The sequence below is a fragment of the Macadamia integrifolia genome, chromosome 6, assembly GCF_013358625.1.
Source record: "Macadamia integrifolia cultivar HAES 741 chromosome 6, SCU_Mint_v3, whole genome shotgun sequence".
Classification (NCBI taxonomy): domain Eukaryota; kingdom Viridiplantae; phylum Streptophyta; class Magnoliopsida; order Proteales; family Proteaceae; genus Macadamia; species Macadamia integrifolia.
The window spans coordinates 20,755,050-20,777,668 of record NC_056562.1 but is presented as its reverse complement, the minus strand read 5'-3'; the positions used below and the strand labels follow the sequence as shown (position 1 = coordinate 20,777,668).

Sequence of the window (22,619 nt, the reverse complement as noted above, 5' to 3'; positions counted from 1 at the left end):
TAATAATATTATTATTATTATTATTATTATTATTATTATTGGCAGCCACGATATTATTATTATTATTATTATTATTATTATTATTATTATTATTATTATTATTATTATTATTAATAGGCATCACTTAGACAGTCCTAGTATCAGGTTCAGGTAGACATGAGAATTCTGTCAAAATTAGCCATCATTCTCAATTCATTCTATTAAATAATCATTCTTTTAGCTTAAAATTTAATTTTTAAATTTTTAAACATTGTGAATCATAATATTTCTATGTGACTAAATTAATTTATGGCCTTAATTTTCATTGATCGTAATTGTTTTTTATTACATTGATTATTTGTCCATATTTTCTTATGAAACAATTTTATACTTTTAGTTTTTGACTTTTACATATGGATTTATTCTACTAATTTTCTGGGTGTACCAACTTTATGTTGATTACTCACTATTAATTTAATGCAAGAACTTGTTTTCATGCTTATCTATTCTTTGAAATTTTGTAATTCCATGCATCTTGTAGTTCAATACAAAAGGTCCCTCACAAACATCGCATTATCAACATATCATGAGTAAAGGAAAGGGCTAACTTATGCTACTAATGATAAAGATACCTCAGTTAATTTTTGGAGCTCTCGGCCATCCATGTCACGGTATCCCTCTGCTAGATCCTCACTTATAGCTTCTTTCACGACGGCTGCAGCTACTTTTGTCGTTATATCACGTATGCTGCAAAATCATTGTACCAAAGCAGATAATATCTTGAATTCACATTTTTCATCAATAAATAGCATGTAATGGATATCCTTCAAAATAGAATCAGATTATATACCCGGATATTGAAGGATATATGATCCCTTCGTGAACATCTTCTTCTTTCATATATGCAGCCAAGCTGTGTTCTCAAAATGCAAAGGTTAACTTTAGAAGATCAAATGTTGTTCTTTTTCCAAAATGGTTAGGTCAGAAATGAGTTATATCTGAGGATTACCATTCGGCTGCAGCCTGTAGCATGCCATCAGAGATGATGCGTGAGCCAGATAGAAGAGTACCTAGCCCAATCCTGCATGATCAGATAGATAGTCAGTTCATCCCCAGGAAGGCTGACCTTTAGAATATAAACAAATAAATTAACACTAACCCTGGAAAGAGGTACATGTTGTTTCCCTGATTGCTGTGGCCAATTTGACCATTTCCTGCCACAATTCACGGGAGGTGATCCAAAAAGGCTTATGTCATCAAATAATTCAATCCTCCATCAAATTCCAAATGCATGTGAAATGCAAAGCATGCATCAGAAAGTAAAGAAAAGGCATTGCTTATTTGAAATTTCGAAGGAAGAGAAGCAACTTTCTTTAGAACATATGAAGCATGTGAGGGGTAAGTCAAAAGTCATTGCCACTGGGAGCCAAAGAGGATTAGTGTGTCTAATGGGTGTCAAGGCTGTTCACATTGTACGTAATCACTATGTTAGGTTCCTGCTATTTGCAGGATTTATGGCTTCTCTTTATATTAATGAAGTGTTGATTTGTTTCCCATCAAAAGAATGAAACAAGAACAAATAATGTAGATAATTATGGCCATGCATGTATTATAGTACATACCCAAATCCACATCTTTGAATGGACTTCCACTTGCAAATACGACATTGTCACCCACAATGGAAAATGCTTCTTCAGGGGTGCATTCAGCTGTCAAAAAAAAAAATTCAGCAACAATGTTTATTAATACATAGAATTCATAAAATGCAAGCTAGTCTTGAGTTCACGTACCATTCAGAGTAGGATTTGACATTGCAAAAATAGCTGGTCTAGTTGAAGTTGAACCTTTCATGGCTTCTAAAACCTAAAAGCATGTCCAGTACACCAACAGCAACACCAACTTATTGTTATTAACTAAAACATGTCAAAATACAAAATTATAACAAATTGAAATAAGACAGATATTGATCACAAAACTGAAAACTTAGTCCATGAGCCTTTTGAATAGAAACAATATGAAAAAGGATGAGAAGTCATCAGAAACTTTTATTGGTATCAACTGTTAATACCTCTTTGGAGAACAAGCCCCCAACTGCAGATAAGCCAAGCAGTACATCAGGCTTTACTTCTTTAACCTGATTAACACAGAAATAGATTATTGGGATTAGTGCAGTGAATTCGGTCAGAAAAAACTACCAATTATCTTTTGATTCTTAAGAGGTTAGAGCTTAATCTGTTAATCATTTCACCAGTTACCCAAAAAACTTTAGCTTGTGTTCATTAGATTACCCGCTAAATAGCCCAAGATTACTCAATTCATATGTGACTTGAGCATGCTATGGCTAATCTATAGGAAAGGAAAGATCAATCAGCCAACCTATGCACAGAAGAGAACAAGATGTTGAGAGTGAAGGACCACTTTCAGAGTTTCAGCATGCCACCTTTTAGAAGAATGCATCTGGCTTCACTACCATGGAACTCTCACCAACAGAAAAACCAATGATTACATCTGATATCTCTCTCATATATAATTTGTTTGATGAGTTTATTATTGTTTTCTTCCTTCCCATCGATTAAAGTTAGACAATTGATATATACACATTGAGATCATCAAAAAGTCACATGGATATATTGGAACTAATATCAACTAATGGGAAAACCAAATATAGTGGAGGCTCATGTAGAAGTATATGGAAAAAGATCCATTACAGCATCACTAGAAATGGGTCACAATGTACCGGGGAGCTATGTAGAAGATGTATAACTGTAAAAGGGAGGAAAAACTGAAGGTTAAATCAATCGCATGTGCAGAAAAAAATTTCCTTTATGAGATCCTCAAACTTATTTAATACTGATTAACATGGAAAAAGAACAATCTAATTCTATCCAGCTATGTGTCACACATAGTTATCAAGGTGTCGTCTACGCGTCCAGGCAGCTCAGCCTGGACTGGCACACTGGTTGCCTAGGTGGCGTTTTACCATCCTCCATCCCCTTGGGTCGCCTTACGTCTTGATAAATGATAGCAGATAGTTTCCTTTGGATGCCCCAGTTTAAGCATAACAAGTAGGATTTGGAATTAGAATCCATACTAGTGATGTTCCCTCATCGAGAACGCACATTGATTTTGAGGAATGAGGTTGAAAAATGAATTTGGTAGGTCTAGGAAATAGTGAAATGAAACATTCTCTCTCCATTTTCTACAGTTGCTTACTGGAAAAGGAGATGCTACTTTAATAGAAGTCATAGTCGACATCTGATTGGCACTTCTATCCCACAACATTTTCAACTTAAATAACTATAATAAGTACAGTTTCATCAATTTCAATGATTTCTTCCCACTGTTCATTTCATTTATTTTTAGGATTTCTTAGGTATGTAAATGGCCACTGAAGTTGTTTCCTCACATTTTGGATACTTTGAAGTTTGAACATATATATATATATATATATATATATTTTATTTTATTATTATTATTATTATTATTTTTTTTCTGAGGTAGGAAGCTCAGAACCATATCAAAAGGCTAAGTCCCTCATTAGGTAAGCAAAAAGGGTATCCTAACTTGTAGGCAGTTGGGACTCATTCCAGTTTCATTCAATGGCCCCGATCCCTCCTCAATAGACTTGTGCACCTCCGCGCCCCCAAAAAATAAAATAAAATAAAGAAGACGAAATTTCTTTCCCTGTAACTTCGGAAAGAACTTTGCTACAATAAATACGTGAGATAAAATAGTTGATTACCTGTGCAACATTTATTATCCACCAACTGCATGAAAAGATGAAATTTAATAATAAAAGATACGCACCACTTCAACAAGGCTTGCCCCTTCCCTTAGCCCTTGATGCTTAGCCTCCTTTATCTTTCTTGCAAATGGCAGTGCACCTGGATCGATATTCTCACGCTCCTCTGTTATCAGCCCCTGGAATTCCAGAATTATTAATTGCAATATTACCAAACTAATTGAGGAAAACTCCATTCACAAAATTTATCAATGCAAACAGAAATTAAGGGCAGTTTCAAAATACACGTTTTCAAGGGTCGCAGACTTCCAGACCAGTTAATAAATTCAGGCTACTGCAATGACAAGAAAGGCTCAAGTACAAGGGATGATAGATCTCATCCTCTTTCATCATATATAAATCAGTCAAACCATGATATTAGCATTTTGCACAAGGGAACAAGGATTTAGTTCACTGTAACAGCACCGGCACCACTCGCCAGCAATATCGATACAAATCAGCCATGTTGGGTCAATATAGGATAAAAGAGCATTTTTGTAACAAAAAAATGTATGTTTGTACCGTATCAGCCAGGTATTGGTATTGATCAGGGCTGATACCGATACGAATCATCCGAAAACCTATAACCATGCAAGGAAATCACAAGTTTAAATAAAATAAAAATCCTGTTTCGGTTTCAAAGAAAAATCATATATTACGTGCTCAAATCCTAGCAAATAACCTAATTGATGCAAGGATTTGAGTCGTTTTTACCTCATATAGTGATGCAAAAAAAAAAAAAAAAAAAAGATTTGAGCCAAATAAACCAGATCTACAACTTTATCTCTTTTGCACCAAAATCTGTTTTGATCCGAGATTTGAGCAATATATCCCTAAAATTTGTTGAAATGGTGAAGATTAAGGTCTTTTTATGCTAGATGTTTTTTTCGGTGAATTTTTTTTATGCTAGATTAGTTCGCCCAACTCAGATTGAAGAGAAAAACTTAATTTCCAAGGCCCTTGGTTGCTCTCGGTTTTGTATCCCACTCACGATATCTGCTTTGCATGTTTAAAGGAGGCATATCAAGTGTGTACAACCTGTATCGACCTATATTAGTTGATAACTTGATATAGATATATACTTTTTTTTAACGTATTGTATCGGGTCAGTATTGTCTTCATGCCTCTCCTTACTGCTATGTATTGGTTCATACAGATGGATATGATTCTTGATTCCATGGCCACATCCATCATCCAAATATGAATTTGAGATAGAAAAATAATGGGGAAAGCAATTTGGAAGTATAAATGAGGCACTAAATTAGATTGCAGAAGTAGTGTTCAAGAGCTATGTTAGCTATGTTAGCTTTCGGTGCACAGGTGACTCACTCCTTCAATCCCAAGATACTAAAAGCACCTTTCAATAGATCTTAAGAGTATTAGGGGTGAATATTAAGCCTTCATGTCTTATTTAAGTCCAACTTTGGAAATAATTGAGAGAGACTACTCACCTTGGCATCAACCACCCAGAATTGACTCCGTGCACTCTCAAAAGCAGACTCGTTATTACCTAGCATCCTTTTCATGGTCTTTCTTGCATCATTTACAACTCCTAATCCTGCACTGCAACATCACAAGGTAAAATATGTCTCAAAATCTTTTACCAGGAGCAGAATGATGTTACTTGAATTTCATCTGACATGTAGAAAAATAATGTAATGCAGTATACTTAGCAGCCAAATAGCCAATACAATTCAAGATTTATTCTTCAACAATTAACCATTAAATTCACATTGCTCATGACAATTAGTGAGAACCCAGTTTTCTTATACCCTATCAAGCTTGCTAAACCATGACTTCAACTTCGATTTGTATAATATTTCCATGAGGGTCTTACAGCTTATAATATCTTTCAAATGGAGTGTAGTACAGGGGAATGCTCTATGAAAGTGTGTCAAAGAAGGAGATTAACGCAATATGAGAATCCAGATAATAGTTCTCATGGTGAAAAGGCGATCCATGGGCACCTGGTCACCTAGTTGATGTCTTGGAAACCATGATCCAGATTAGGGATCTCAGATGCAAGCAAGCCCAATTATAAAATCTGTGATCATATCTAAAAGATAGGGGAAGCAACTGCATTGTGAAGGAAAGAAATAGGATCAATGGAAGGGGAGGGAAAAGAGATGAGATTTATCTTCTCCAGAAGAAGAGAGAAAAAAAAAAAAAGAAGAGAAGAAATCAGGTATGGGATACCAATCCCATATGCATTGGTCAAAAGCATCAAAACTCTTAAAAAAACACATTTTTTACTCAAATCATCTCCCAATTGAAGGAGGTGTATTACATATATAAAATACCTTCTAAAGTTCCTAAATTGACTCATAAAAGGACTATTTAATCACATTCATATACAGTCAATAAAGCAAAAAACCCAAAACAGAACTCTATCTAGATATTAAGTATTCTAATTTAATCCACTCACTCACCTGCAAATCCTATTACTAACTTTAGCCCCACTTTATGGGCTTATATATTAGGCCCATTACAATGAAACACAAAAATAAAATAAAATAAAATAAAAGACCTAACCTATAACATAACCATCCAATTTCATCCCATTGGACTCACACCAGAACCCTATGAGCCTCCGAAGTTTGGATATAGGCCTCCATACGGGAATAATGCCTAATGCCACTGTATCAGTGTTTAGTGAGAGTAATTCCTCAACATGGAAATGCAAATGAAAGAGAAAGAGTACAAAACATATACCTTCCAGATGCATTCCTCCTACCTGAAGAAAAACTTCTACATCTATATTCTTGAACTCCCTCGACATAATGGATCACTCAAGAAAAGCCAGCCAATTGCAACATATAGTTTTGTAATGATGCTGGACTTCTTGCTTAAAATTCATTTATTTTTTTCTTTATTCCAGATGATGGTGAACACGGGCATGGACCATACAGTCTGCTGTCAAATCTGTACAATTTTTTTGATGCATTTATGGTATCCTTCTTATATGTTTACCAACATTGCTATTGAAAGAAAAAATGTGGAATATTCCATAAGAAACAGAAAAGAGTCAATAGAGTAAAACCATGACAAATTATATGGCTATGCTTTCTTGGGAGGAAACAACCAAACACATAAGGGTTAAGGTTTACTAGAAACATCCTGATGAAGGGCAGCCGAACTACAAGAGGTGGTGGGAAAAAGTTTAGAATTCACTAGGGAAGTAGTAAGAAAATTAGCTACAGATAATGGTACCCCTGGATTGTAACTTTGACAAAGAAGAAGCAAAGAGAATATTTAATGGGCTGAGAAAGGAACAGAATCATTGCAAAAGAGAAAGAGACATAACCTTTAATGGCCGCAACGAGCACAGCACAGCTCACACAAAACAACATTTAAATCATCAATTCTTAAATAGCCGTAGGAGTTACATCAATATAGAAAGACTCTAGTTGTACGAAAAATTATACATCAAGCACAACTCCACTGACTTAAAAAACTTAACTACATTCATGTTCCTGGGCTATATAATTGAGCATTTACAATGGAACCCACTGAAATTGTAAGCCCACACACAGTGAAAAAGCAACTCTTTTTTACTAGTGACAACTGACATTCATGGAACAGGTTTCCTAGTAACTAAGGATGACCATGCTTTTACAATGAAAGACACTAACCAGGAAATCAAACATGTGTAAAAATGCAATACTTAAAGAGAAGGTAGATTCTAAAAGAATATGTAGGGGCAAATCAAATATGAGGATACAAGTGTCGCAAAGCAATGGCTTTTCTCCAAAACAGGAATGCCTAATGACTTCCGGCTTGAGATGTAAGACAAGTATCAAACCTTCCAGCGCCAGCAACAACTATCTTTTGCTTTGGGAAGTCTATCATTGGCCTTCCTTGTGCTCTTACAGCTCCTAAAAGACCTGCTACAGCAACCCCCGCTGTTCCCTGTGAAGTATATTGATGTTAAATGACATATCTAGTTGTATTAATGACAACGGTATTTGATGATACTGTCAACATATAAGTTGGCTGATCCAAAGCTTGGAGTGCCATCGAAATAAGCAGCATGGGAATGGACCATACACCTTTCCTTTTTTGTACTTTAGTAGGAACATACATCCATGATTACTTAATTTAATGCAAGTTTAACAATATGGACAAGTAAACTGATGCAAGGTCATTTGAGGAAACTTGCCTCAAATGCATGAACAAAATCTTCAAGCACAGATTGCAATAATTTCAAAAAGCATATAGTCTATCCATGAAATGAAAAATGTCAAATGTTCACATAAAAGTTGCAGCATGAACTTCTGAAAAAGTTTGTGTTGGCTGGAACATGATAGATCTCATATTTAAGCGGAGGATGCGAAATTGGAGACTTTACACCATATTAGACTATTGACTCCATATGTTCCTTAGCATTTTAGTAAGTACTGTTCCTTAGCATTTTAGTAAGTACCGGAAGCATGCACAAGTGTCAAGTGTGTCAATGAGTTTTCTCAAGGTTGAAATGGTATTGCCCACACATCTTGAAAGCATGCTTATATATAATTTCTTTGGTTTCAATGTTTTCAACCGAGTTGGACATAAAAGAACACTGAAAATATATTTCCATCCATAATAACATAGAACCCTATGTCTAGCAATTATTGGCCAAAGGGGCCCCCATACCGAGGCTTCAAATATCAACATCATTACATTTGTTCAAAACCACAAACCAAGGAAAATTTGGTTTCACCTCAAAGGAAATTAAAAGTTCGAAATTTATATATTTTCTTTAGAAATTTTTTTTAAGATTCATTAAAAAATTGATAAGCAAGACTGTGGAGGATCTAAAAGTATCAAGCCAAGCCACCCAAGACCCTCACCATTCAATGAGGATAAACACTTCCCTCCCCATCCCCATACCCTTGCAGGTGATCAACTAGTTTCCTTCCTAGATTCTGATTGGCAGAAGCTTACTGCTTTTCAGCTAAACATACCACAGGAAAGAAAGTTGAACCCATTAGAAGGTGAGGGTGTGGCAAACTTCTCCAGCTGTATTCTATGATGATCTTTCAAATAAGCAAACTAGCCCCCGTACTGCAAAGCAACCCTACAATCTTAGAAATTTTTGAAGTACGGCTTGTTTAATGTACATACCCTACTGGCGTTTACAATCTATAAGAGTTTCTTGAGCCTCCACCCCCCTAATGCAAGACTTCTTGTCGATGAAGTTACGCATGATATCAATTAGTATAATGCTAATCAAACAATCGATTATGAGTTCTCTCACTATATCATTTGCTCCCTAAATCCAATGGATCAAACAAATGACTTGATCAAATGGAATAAAAAGAAATAGAACTTATTCATGTTCCAAACCAAACCATTCTGCAAACTCGTTAAGATGCATAGATTTAATATTCGACTCATACAGTCTCTATGTACTATGAATGATGAGCATAGTGGTTGGAGGTTTTCCGATTCCAACTACTATAGATCGAAACTCTGGAACTAAGGCCAAATGATGCAGGATGAGAAGGCACTGCTGCACATTATGGGTCCAACTGCAACACAACAGTTTCTTTCAAAAACTAGTGACACATAAAGTTTCTCACCTGAACATCATCATTAAACATACGGTAGGTGTTTCTATAGCGCTGCAATAACATGAAGGCCCATTTACTCTGGAAGTCTTCAAACTGAGAAAATCAAAATCACATTACTATTTACTCTTGCACATAATCAGACATAAAGTGTTTACTTTGACAATATATAAGTATAGATAACTACCTGTACAATCACATGGGGCCAACGAGTAAAAACAGCTTCCATAAATTCATCAATAACTGAAAGGTACTCCTCACCATCAAGGCGGTGTTCTTGCAATCCCAGGTCTATATACAATCAAAAACTTGAAAAGTCAAAAGTGGTAGAAGGCCAGATTGTTATGAATACTTCAAATAGTTTGGATATTATTAAAAATCCAAATAAAGGGGTTACATGTCCCATATCATCTCAGTACTTACAGATAATAGTAAGTAAACCTGTAAAATAGCAAGCAATTGAATTTTTCATCGAGGAAAAAAATTTGAGAACAGATTTACAGGTCTACTAAGTTGTTCTAGGATGCACCATGAGGCGATTTGGAACAGTATAGCATAACAGGAACAGATTGACAGCAAAATAGAGAATACTGGATCCACTTTAAATCTAAAAATGATTGTAGTAACAGAAGAATAGACAGTGGAATAATGCACAATGAGTAAGCATCTTGTGCCACATTGGTCTATGGTCTATGGTCTACCCAACAGATGACAATCAATGGACTCTGGGAAAAGAAGAGTTCAGCCAACAAGGTGACTGCCCAAGATGAGGACCACATAAAATGTTCTATACCCAAACTGTCTCCCCCCCCCCCCTCCACCTCTCTTCTTTTGAAGAGACACATGGGCAATTCCATTCAATTTCAAACAATACAGTTGAAAGAAGCACTTAAGGTAAAGACTGGCAAGTTAATTTTCCAGTGATTGTCTCAGTGATATAATGAACACTGCACCTCAACTATTGTCCTTGTCCTCCAAATGCTGCAGAATCCAGTAATGATAAAGTGTGCCTCCAAAGAATGCTATCCATTCCATTTTACCATAAGGTACAGTACCAACTCCACAGGAGGAGGAAAATAATGCCAGCATAGATAACCTAATCCCACCTGAAGATCCCAAGAAAGCAATGCTATATCCTACTGTTAAAGTGTGTATCGTGGGATAATTTTGCCAATAGCTTAGTTAGCTTAGTTAGCTAGTTATTTAATTTTATCTTTGTTTCCTTCATTGTTTCCTTTTGTATTAGGCATAGTAGGTTGGTCATTTACTTTGTAACTATACTTCCTCCACTCTTAGTAGGTTATGGATTAATGATGTAGATCGATTCCCTGGATAGGAGGGCGGGCATTGGTGTAATGGTAAGGTTGCTCCATTGCAACTTAGTGGTCGCAGGTTCGAGTCGGGAAACAGCCTCTCTACAAACCAGGGGTAAGGCTGCGTACATTATGACCCTGCCTAGACCCTGCAATGGTGAGAGCCTCATGCAATGGGTATGCCCTTTATCGATTTCATGGACAGGTTTACAACCGAAGGAAGCAGTCTAAGGGTGGTCCATCACCCTAAATAATGGACCAACCCATTGGGCCACAGGGCCAGCCAGCATGTGCTGGGCCAGCCACTATTGGCTAGACGATTTGGGTCCTTCAAGACCCAAATCGTGGGGGCAATTCAGCCTTGGAAGCAAGTTAAGCAATCTGAAAGAGGTGTGAGGACAAGCGTTGTAACCCTATTCTCCATTAATACAGAAGCATGTCTCATCTCACGGTGGACGTAGGCAATCTTGCTGAATCACATAAATCTTTGTGTGCGATTGTGATATTGTTGTTCGCAAATTTGCATTCGTTTTTTGCATCGTTATAGGGTTCCGTTTTTACACTTCGAAGATGTTTTGTAGGTGCCCTGAAGGCTCTTACAGAAAAATAGAAATTCTATAGTCTTCAAGATGCTCTAATATAATCAATTATTTTCCGGGTTATCTAGAAATGGATTTCTCACATGTTCTTTAGGAATTGGGAAAATTAAGGATTTTCTAGCTAAAACTGGCGAAAATATAAGAACTATATTGCTCAAGTGGCTAAATCATTTGCCTAAGTAATCCAATACCGAACTTATTTCTCAAAGAGAAGGGACCAAAAAGAACAAAATCAATATAAAGAAGATACTCCAAAGTTTATATTATGTTTCCTTGCGAGAAAAACACTGTAATAAGAACCAGGTTTAGTACATAAGGAATTTGGAAGTTCATACTGGAAAAGACAGCTAGGGATTGGCCAGGGATTTTTTTTTTTTTTTTTCAATATTAACAAATATCATTTGCATAGGTGATTGTGATTTTTTGTACTCTACCAAGAACCTTGAATCAGTAGCTTCTACAACACTTTGGTTCCAACCATTTCTTTTTCCAATCATTAAAAAACTAGAGATATATAACTATATTATTGATAGCCCTGAAGGAGTAATTTCATTAATTTATCAGTCTGCACACTATCTACACATGGAATTTGTATGCTTTCTACGGTAAGATAATGTAGATTCATACAGAGGGGGTCTGTGAGGAGCTTTTCATTGTTAGTTCCAACATCAATCATCGCAGGAAGCACCTGTTGGGAGAAAAGCAAAAAGTTAAAACTTCCCTGGTATAGAAACTCACTGCAAAAGTAATCAGGAACAGGAAGACTCCGTCTATTACAACTTACAAGCATTGGCTATGAGTCATTTTCCATTCCTTGAGAAAACCAAGAATTCAACACAAACAGACAATATAAGATCTAATTTCCATCTCAAAAGACCTGTCTGTTAAGTGGAGGTACTACTAGGTATACAAACAGAATGGGCATTCCATTCACAGGCAATGTGGGATCTGACACTGCCCCTCACGTGTAGGTGGTTCGGAAGCACCGAACACATGGACAAAGGAAGGGGACACAATGAGGTGGGATCGGGAGGATCAGGACCTGCTCTGATACCATGCTAGATTTCCATCTCAAAAACCGGTCCGTTAAGTGGAGATACTACCAGGAAATCTAATATCCACAACAATTTCAAAGCATGCCACAAGAACTAATTTATGAGAAGTTTTCAAGAGATCACACCATAGCACCAGAATTCGAAAATCAATTTGAATTCAAGAAAATCAATGGATAGTTTAGACATCTACACAGAAATAGTACCCTAATAGACTGGATTAGAGTACAACCATTTTTTATTGGCCTACAGTTTCCATATACATAATGAAAGATGAGATAACCTGGTTTTGGAGAAAAGGAATGGTTCTACAGACAACTAAGGGTTGCAGGAGCATCCAGCACTAACCAATCTCTAAATCTTAAGGAGCTAAAGAACACTAGGATATTCTCTTGTAAAAGACAAATCTAAGCATAAATACAGAACGAAGTTATTTGCACCATATTATTCCTCACAAGGGGGAGAAAAATCTTTTTCAGTCCTTGGAATATATTCAATGGTGATCAAAGATATCAGAGGGTCTTGGACTGGGTCTGTTAAAGAGGAGCATATGGGAACTATTAAACTGGTGGACTTTTTTAACATTTTAAGACCTGGCGAGTTTACCCAGTGATTTTCTGACAACAATCGAGATTGGTTGCTCACCTGGTTGACTCAACCCCACCACCCCAAAAAAAAAAAAAAAAAAAAAAAAAAAAGAAAAGAAAAAAAAAGAAGAAAAACACACACACACATGCACAGAGCAGGCTGGAGGAAAAGATTTGATATGAAAAACAAGATCTTACCCTCTGTGGATTTATCCCAGCAGCAGCGACATATAAATCCAGCTTCCCAATTGAAATTCCAATCCCCTGAACACCAAGATCTCCAAGGCCCAATATCCTGCTTCCATCTGTTACCACAATCATATCAACCTACAATAGAGGTACTATCATCAATAGCTTAAATTGACAAAATGAATTCATTCCTAGGGTAATCAATTTTTTTCCATTATGATACGAAATATCCACAGCTAAAAGGCCATGATATAAAGCAGAAAATGCAACAATTGTCACCAAATCCAGTGGATACACTGAAAATTCATAACAGGGACTTTGGTTTCAGGACATAGACAAAAGTATAAGATAACATAGATAACAGATGGTTGAAAAGCATTATATGTAAAATATTGGCATGCTTAGTGTACGCATTGTTGACAAACATTATATTTTAGTTCAGTAACTTTCCATATTGAGATTGCCACATTCAAATAGAACCCAATTAACCCCACTTTCTGAGAACACACTACTACTCTTTTGGGGGTGGTGGTGGGGAGGAGATTTTAAAAATAAAAACCTTGCTCCCTGCATTCTAGCAAAAATTTTATGGGAATAAAAGCTCAAAGCTGAAAGAAACAGAAGAAACGGACGAAAGGGGGCAAATTGACGAAGAAACAGATGTAGAAATAGAAAGAACTTCCGAAACGAAGGGGACTAAACAGGAACAAGAGGGATCCACCAAAGAAGACCCTTACCCTTCCCTTTGTTCGGAAGAAAAGGAGGATCTGGACGGGAATAGATCCACAGGTTTGATATGTTGTTATAGAACCTATGCTTGATAAAAATATCAGATCGGATAGAGTCGAAAAATGAGGTGGGTAGCATTCACTCCCCTCCCAATAGAGTAGTTCCCCATCATCAAGCGAACTGGGATTGAGCTCTAATTGTCCTTCCTTCATAGCTCCTCCGGAGCCTCTCAAACCCATCAACTCGTTGGCTACTTTGACAAATCTGGTTTAGAGTTCAAAAGCATTCCGCCTTTACTTCTGCTTAGTTTGACTTGGCCAGCTTACCTTACTTCGTAACCTTGACTACTGCTTTTTCTTGTGCTGCTTAGAAAGAACCTTCCACAGCATTGGTTGAACTATAGGACTACTTCAACATGGGCGGATAGCGGGAATCGAACCCGCATCTTCTCCTTGGCAAAGAGAAATTTTACCATTCGACCATATCCGCAATTTTTTCATTCCCGATACGTGCACATACGTACACACATATATATGATATAATTTGGTAATTTCTCCTCCGATTAGGATAAAAGATCCCATTGAAGCGGGCTAATATCATACATATTGTATGCACATCTGGTGGCACAAGTTGCATAGTATCATAAATAGCTATTCCGGGTACTTTCATGGAGCTTTTCTTCCCCATGGTTGTCGTCCTTCACGAAAACATCTCTCAAGGGAGGGTCTGCCCGCAACAGATTTATCATATCAAGATTTCAAGGTTTTCATAAGCAACTCCGCCACTGTTGGAGAAGAGGAAGACATTTCGGCAGAATAGGGTCAATATGACCCCTGGGGGGGCTACATGGCTTCTCTAGGTCTCCAGAAAATAGGAAATGGCTATATAAACTAAGATGATCGTTTAAATTTGATATTAGGAAGTTAGGGTCTTCAAAACATATGATTCCAAGTTCCATCAGGAAAGTGGGGACTAACTTTGGAATTTTATTATGCTTAGCCTATGAAACAATACATTTTGCACTCTTGCTTCATCGTATTAAATAAAATCAAGCTAAATAATCATGAAGTAAGTTGTTGGCAAGTCACAGCAGAAAGGAAACATCAAAGTAGAATCACTAAGCATGCCATCAACAAATTGAGACAAGTCAAGCAGATTATATGTGAGAGATGCATGAGTGTCCCAACAAGGGTCAAGTTCACCATATGAGTGCAAAAGTACATATGTGGACATGCTAGAAAGTTCTAAAGAGGAAGTACCAATAGACATACCACCCATACAAAAAAAATAAATAAATATGATCAAACTACAATTAGCAAAAAGAAGCTTTCTCTTTGGTGCCACCTACCACGTGTATTAGTCAAGGATCTTGTGCCTGTCCAAATGGCACCTCTATTGTTGTATTTAGAACTTGACACCTTCATTTAATTGCCCCTTGTCTTATTCCCAAAAGCATTTAATGCATTTTTTTCAATGAGAGTAAATATGTCATTTCACATAGGAAATTTATTAAATGTTGCATTAAATGAATTTCAACTTTTTGAAACCAATTTCCCCTACATTAAATAACTTTGGGGAATAAAACAAGGGGAAAAAAGTAAGGTTAAACCTATTGGCCCTTGTCCTATAACCTAAGGTATTAATAAGAAAATCCCTATTTTAAAATGTTTAGTAGCTCAAATCTTATTAAACCAAATTACCACTTACAAAAAAGGGAGTTTCATGAATCTTTCTTCCAAGTTCTGTAAGATGCCCTATTTGGTTTCCAAGGAAAATTTCTTTTGCTCTTTCTGGATGAAGAACTAAAGTTCATTAACCTTCTCTGGATGGAGCGGAACCCTCGTAGATGGACGTCCAATTCCCGTTCTTATGATAAGATTTGGAATGCCATCCATTTTGACTTCAGCTCCAAGCTTGCTTCCCCCCCCCCCTATTCGTAGGGTTAGAGATTTCTCAGGAACAGCTATTGTTGTCTCTGGGGCTTCCCCCACCCGATGGATTTACCTTGTTGTTCTTCCTCTCCTTTCCCCTTGTGGTTGGTTTGTCCTTTTGTTGGTTCCTGTAGCCTCTCCCCCCCCCCCCCGCGGCCCATCTTTGCCTTTTTATTTTCTCTCATCTTCATATTATATTTTATTCATCCAAGAAAAAAAAAATTCATAAACCCTCAGCAACAATCAGGAACTACTCCCCCAAGTCAGGGTAGGCCTACTAATGTGGTCTAATCTTCAACCAGAAAAGTTCTGATAGAAGGCTACAATAGAAGGATCACAGACAGAGTAAACAGAACCAGAGTACAGAAAAATTCTGCAGCTTCAGGCAAACAAATTAGAATGGTTAGAATTACAATTGATGAGTCTGTTCTGCTAGTAGAACTGATCTGCAGAATTTGAACTGATTCTGTTAACAGAACAGCGACTTTCTGAAGAGTCCTACTGCAGTGGTTTTGGAATCCACCATAACCATGAAGGAAATCCACTCTTTCACAAAGGAAACCACCTTAGCCTTCACTTGGAATCCACCAAGAAATCTACTGAATCCACAGCAACAAAATTAAGAAAGAAAGAAGGAAAAAAAATAATTTAAACTGTTATATTTCATAAATTCGTGTCTCTAAGGTGATAGACCACTACATTTATATATGAAATCCATTAACCGTCTCTAACAATCCTAAAGTGATTTGGAATTCAAACTATTACTAAGAACAGTTAAAACGATCTAGTATTTCGCAATCTTTCTCAAACTAAGACTCTATAAAGAGAATATATGCTTATAATGGCAATCTGAATGCAAATTCTTAAGAATTATAGGACTGGACTTTGCTAATTTCTAACACAAAACAGACTCTAAACTAATCATACTTAACTAATCTCATAGTTCTAGCTCCTACCCTTATTTTGGGTCCATTAAAGTGGCCTATCACAATGAAAAACCATTGACCAAAGACCCAATATACATAAAACCCAACCCAAGGCTTATTTTCGTTAAAATAATCCATTTTAGTGAATTATATGCATCACCTACACCTGTTTGCCTAAACCATTAGAAATATAGTTAGCAAATCTATGACTTCACTCCACCTTCCCCCCCCCCCCCCCCCCTTTTCTGTTGGCAACAAGTGAATTTTATTAGAATCTTTTATATTGTTGCAGATTCTACACATAACAGTCATACACGAGCCACCTCGTGAAAACATACTCATAAAGTTCTCTCAAGATTTTCTCAATACCTGGAAAATACGGCCCTGGGATGTATCGTTGGGGGGTTCTCCAGGGACACCTTGGAGAGTCCAAGGTGTCAAAGGCAGCTTGCCACTACATGGCTTGCCTTGGTGCCATGACAACTATGACAAGTATGCCAGTTCAGCACTTCTTGAAACTTGGGGTTCCAGTTACCGAGTCGAAGTCACTTAAGAAAATCACAGGATTATTGTCCTGCCCATTATTTTTTGCAAGTTGAATGGTAAAATATTATCCAAATGGACATAAAAATTTGTTACCTGATAGCAAACAAAAGAGATTCAGAAACTTTTTTTTTTGGGGGGGGGGGGTGGTGGGGTTGGGGGAAGAGCAGAATAGGATACATATTTTCATTGAGGAAAATTTGTCTACAATAAGTAAGGAATATGAATCAGGATTATCATCAAACCCAAATTGTACTCCATGTTTCCAGAAAAATTCCAGACCTGATTCCACTAAAATTCAACAAAATCAAGGACCAGAGCTTAAGGATGATGAAAAATCCATCACTACACTACTTCGCAGGTATGGGTCATAACAACCCAACAGTTTCATTTCTGTCAAGCAATAGTAAATGCAGACCGCTCCAAAGGTCCAGCCACTTCCTCTTACTTCTATCACATAAACACTAGACAAGCAATAGCTTGAAACAATATCATCTGAAAGCGACGATTGATATGAAAAAGAGTATGGCATGTCCATGAAACAGTTAACAAAAGGTATCAACATGATGAAACTTTAAGTCGAATTGCACAGTTATATAGGATCTGACATTGTAGTTGCACTATGAAACAAATGCAATTGCAGAAGTTGATTGGTGCTTTTCAATTATGAAACACCAAAACTACCACAGTTTAAAAAAGAAATATTTATTTTCTTTCTGACAAACATTTGCAGAAAATTTTCAAGTAATATGTGTTTCATTCAATGATAAATTTAAGATACTATTTCTATCCTTCAAAACTTGATGTCATTCGGTACCAAACAGAAGAAAACCAATCTGTTTAGTTCTTCCTATCCACTTTCCAAATAAGCAGGATGCAGATCCAAGATACTTTCAGGAAGATGAATTATACAGACAGAACCTAGTGACAAATAAAATGAATCCTCCCCAGCAGCAAAAGGCAAAAGTAGTTGTATGTGAAACAATGGTAAGCAATAGTATCTGAAATTAGAACCTATAAGGTTTGGTAACTTTGTTCTGTTTCCATTAATTAGCATGGAGCTCAGTATAACCATCGAGTAGTCGTAGCCATAGTTGTCAAGGCATCGCTTAGGTGACCGTCTTGGCATCCAGGCACCTTGACGAATAGTGTGCCCTTGGTCGCCTAGGAAGGCATTTTGGTCGACTTGGTCATCTGCTTGGTGTTGCAACCTTGCATCCAGGCCCTCTCCAATGCCTTGCTTCACCTAGACGCCATGACAACTATGGTTGTAGCTGCTAGCATGCATGTGCTACAAATAGATTTCAATGAAAAAAACAAGTGTTGTCTCATAACCTGTTCAGCTGGCCAATTATAAACCATTGACATCATTTCTCCACGGTCTGCTGCACTGAAATACATCCCTCTCGGCCTTCTAAATAAGCCACTATATTTCTGGCAAACAAGACCAACAGTTGGTGTATACACAATAGGTGCATATTCTTCAATGTTGTCGATTAAAACCTGCCAAACCAAGGGAGGCTGTCAATTCAAGAATACAGTAAAGCAAGACTAAGATGGTCAAACATGATATGTCGTCAGAAACTCTATAGCATAAGCAGAGACATTCTCTTTGGTAATTGTCAAAAGTTCATTGTGTCATCAGCAATATGAGCAACACAACTAATGGAAAGTAATTGTTAAAAGTTCATTGTCACCAGCAATAGGAACAACGAAACTAACGGAAACTCACAAGCTCACCTTGTAGTACATTGTTTCATTTCTGTCATGCAACCTGTTGAGTATCCGCCACTTAGCCAAAGCATATGGATCTGATGGTCCATCTCTTGCTTGTACTTCAAGCCTTTTCAAGTCTACCACTGCAAATGAACAGGTTTATAACACTAATCATAAGGAACATAGTAAAGACAAAGCATTTTTATTAAGAAAGTTACTGACTCATATCACAAAGTCCAAATCCACATTCCCAGAAATGTTTCAGAGGTTCAGGTGTTCAAATAATCATGTGTACTGACACTTCTAGTACATGAACATTACAGCCTAACAGTATATAGGGAACAATAGAGAGAAAATAAATAAATAAATAAAAGAAGTAATTGCATAAGGCACCCTCAAGTTCATCTTCCCTTTAGCAATTTATAGAAGCCCAATTGGCAAAGACCATGCCTTATTAGTAAGAGATTAAGAGTTCAAATTGTTGGAGTTTATGTAATAGGGGTAGTTTAGGAACTGAATTTATATCATATTGTCCTAAGCTGTATTTTTCATTTTTCCCTTTCACCTCCTTGGGGAGGTCTATGCAAGGATTAAAGTATTAGTATCAGTTGCCGTATCGGTCAGCCAAAATTAAAATACGGTATACGATAAGCATTTCAAAAATTATCGGAGATATGCACATAAATGGATAGGAAACCCAATTCTATCACTTAACGCTCTATTCCATCTAAACTTAGATAGCAGTCTCTTGAATGGATCATATTAATTTCATCTACTATAGTTATTGTCTTATATACCTGATCTCTATCCGCTTAAGGTTTTTATAGAACTTGGCTAAATGCCTAAATTCAGGAAACAGCCTCTCCATAAAAAGTGGGGGTAAGGCTGTGTAAATTTGCCCCTCCACATACTCTGCAGTAGTGGGAGCCTCGTGTATTGGGTACGCCCTTTTCACCTGAATGCCTAAAGTATAGTCTACTAACAGCATTTGAACAGCTAATTTATGATTTTTATCCATACCATCTAATGGATATTCCTAACTTTGAATGGACCATACCCCAAAATCATAGTGATTGTATGATCCTAGACAAAATTACAGAAGTGACTAGAGGTCCGACGAGTTACAAATCCTTTTTCATCCTGACTGCAACTACTAGTATATACTGTTCAATATCAATCAAATATGTGAATTAAGAGCCTATTTGTCATTCAAAAACCATTGGGTATATCAGTACTTTTCTGTTGGCATGCATATCTGTTGGCCTTTGATGAATAATATGACAGATGCTTTAGCCATTGGAATGAAGCTTATGAAATATATCTGATGTTTTACCACCTATTCTTTACATCCTTACAAGTCCACTTGCATGTGAATTTCTTCCTTTTTCCTTGATCTTTTTTTTTTATTTTTTATTATTATATATATATTATTATTATTATTATTATTTTTTTTTTGTGGGGGGGGGCCACGGTGGATTGGGGTTGTGGTGGGAAGGAAGGTTCAGATGATACCCTCTCAACCGAAACAAGTCAACACAGGCCAACAGGCCAATATGGGACCGATATGGGTCAATACTCAATACATTCCAATACATGAACGATATAGGACCAATACAGTCCAATACAGGTAAGATACACTTGATATGGCACCTTTAAACTTACAAAACAGAAACCGTGAGTGAGACATGAAAAAACCGAAGGGCTTGGAAACCTTTTTTTCTCTTTGATATGAGTTGGAGGGAATCATCTAACATAAAAGCGAACCTAATATTCACCATTTCAAAAAATTTTAGGGATTTCTAGTGCTCAAATCACGGATCAAAACAGATTTGGGCCAAAAAAGTGCTGATGTTGTAAATCTCTTTTTATTTTTTTTTATGCATATCATTAGATTAGGTAAAAATGTCTCAAATCCTTGCATGAAGCTGGTATATATCTATATACTACATAATAACATGTTTTATGCTTCAAAATTGAATTTATATGTATCATAAGCACATCCGTGCATTTCTTGACCATTTCCATGTGTATTTTGCGTCTCTTTAATATGATACGATACGAATCTTTAAATCACCCCTCTGATACGATACCTAATACTGACACTTAAATCCTTGGCTATCACCCTTGCCATCTTGGCTCTCTAGCCTAATCCACATTATTTTATAGTAGATCCCACCTACAAGTTTTAGAATCTGCATTATCACGTGTATCAAGATACATTTACAATTTTATTCAAGAAATAAAAAAATGGCTTCACTTACTGAGGACTAGTTAATCATCCAACATAAAGGGCATAGAAAGCAGTCTCTAGCAGCCTGCTATACAAACATTGAACCTAAAGATAAAAATACAACAAATCCTCAGTGACAGGTGGGGAAATAAACTTGATGTGTACACTTCACACATGGCTGCGACACAATTTATCAACCAATTGAGCATAAAGAAGCAATATGACAGCTACAGTTCTGTACATGTCCCAAAACCAACTACAGATCTTTCACAGGCACACTGAGTAAAGGTACAATTGAATAGATTCATCAAGTCAGAAACCCATGTCAAGTCCCAGAAAAAGGAATTAGGAACTTACTGAACCTATCAATTTGTTGTTGTGCAGTCATAATATTTGAAGGGAGAAGGCCACGAATATCAAGACGATCTCGCTCTGTCATGGAGAAAGCTGTTCCCTGGTTTAAGTAAATCAAGAAAATCACAAAAATTTCCGATTATTTCTCGAGAATGCTTCTCTCAGTCATCCCAAGCATTACCAACTATAAATGAACTTCAAAACTATACTACCGAATTTGAATTTAATGCACATCTTTTCACTTTGTGATCCAAATTCAGTTCTGAAATTATATACTCTGAAGCTGAGATCATAATCACGATAGATTGAAGTTGAAGAGATCAATCAATAGTAAGGAAAAATAAGACTTACCTTATTGAACCACGGATCGTGGAGGATATCGAGACCGCGCTTGTGGACTATAGTAGGGCGATGGCCTTCAGTTGTGGTGAAGGATCTTCTGTCGATCATCATAGTCGTTGTAGCCATTCGCTGCTTAAGGCGTTTGGCGATTGACGAAGATAGTCGGAGGTGAGAGTAGAAATTCGACATTTTTGTTGCTGCAGAGGAAGAACTGAGAAAAAGGAGAGTGGAGAGTAATAAGGACCAATCTTTCTAGAGAGAGAGTGGGTGGTGTGGATCAACATTCCACTGTGTCGCCTTTTAGAGGCCTCCACTCGGGAGAGTCGGGAGAGGCGGGAGAGGCCAATAAAGGCGGCTTTAGTGAGATGGGGTCGTAGATTTGATGTTCAAACCTTCAATATGGATGTGGTCCTGAGGAGTGTGGATGGGGTTATGGGACCGATGCCAAGTGTCTAGTGGTAGAGAAAATGTCCGTTGAGAGCATGGGTCCCACATTTTTAATCTAGGAAAGAAATGTCTATCCTGAAAGACTAGTCGGATCATGTGAAAATCGCAAGAAAGGTGGTGTCGGTAGGTGGGATAAAAATCTTCTGTTTTTTCCTTTCCTGTTTTTCTTGTGTTTTGCTAGTTGCAGATGATGACATGTGTCATCAACGGTCAAGATTAATTCAGATGGATGAGGATTATTATATCTAGTTTGATTTTTAATGCAATCTTGATCGTTCACTTAAAATAATGCCACATGTCGTCTTCTGAAGGTAGCAAAACAAGAAAAATATGGATGAAGAAAAACAGA

At 36.9% G+C, this 22,619-nt stretch overlaps 1 protein-coding gene and 1 non-coding gene across 4 annotated transcripts in view; both read right to left on the bottom strand.

Moving 5' to 3' along the window:
* The window catches only part of LOC122081858 (NAD-dependent malic enzyme 62 kDa isoform, mitochondrial-like), a 24,899-nt gene extending 2,759 nt beyond the window's left edge, over positions 1–22,140 (bottom strand). The window contains exons 1-18 of one of the 3 annotated variants that reach the window (XM_042649212.1): positions 21,833–22,139; positions 21,485–21,581; positions 18,922–19,040; positions 18,517–18,684; positions 13,062–13,190; positions 11,852–11,912; positions 9,500–9,603; positions 9,325–9,408; positions 7,563–7,669; positions 5,212–5,323; positions 3,787–3,900; positions 2,048–2,113; positions 1,770–1,842; positions 1,602–1,688; positions 1,139–1,193; positions 989–1,060; positions 830–892; positions 612–726 (exon numbers count right to left, since the gene is read on the bottom strand). In XM_042649212.1, coding sequence (XP_042505146.1) covers positions 612–726; positions 830–892; positions 989–1,060; positions 1,139–1,193; positions 1,602–1,688; positions 1,770–1,842; positions 2,048–2,113; positions 3,787–3,900; positions 5,212–5,323; positions 7,563–7,669; positions 9,325–9,408; positions 9,500–9,603; positions 11,852–11,912; positions 13,062–13,190; positions 18,517–18,684; positions 18,922–19,040; positions 21,485–21,581; positions 21,833–22,012 — 1,806 coding nt within the window. In that variant the 5' untranslated portion in view covers positions 22,013–22,139. Of the gene's footprint in view, positions 1–611; positions 727–829; positions 893–988; positions 1,061–1,138; positions 1,194–1,601; positions 1,689–1,769; positions 1,843–2,047; positions 2,114–3,786; positions 3,901–5,211; positions 5,324–7,562; positions 7,670–9,324; positions 9,409–9,499; positions 9,604–11,851; positions 11,913–13,061; positions 13,191–18,516; positions 18,685–18,921; positions 19,041–21,484; positions 21,582–21,832 lie in introns of all 3 variants that reach the window. The other 2 variants (XM_042649213.1, XM_042649214.1) reach the window with 2 other exon arrangements.
* TRNAG-GCC lies at positions 14,200–14,270 on the bottom strand. Its single transcript has one exon. It is a non-coding gene; the product is annotated as a tRNA-Gly (tRNA).
* Positions 22,141–22,619: the final 479 nt, after the last annotated feature.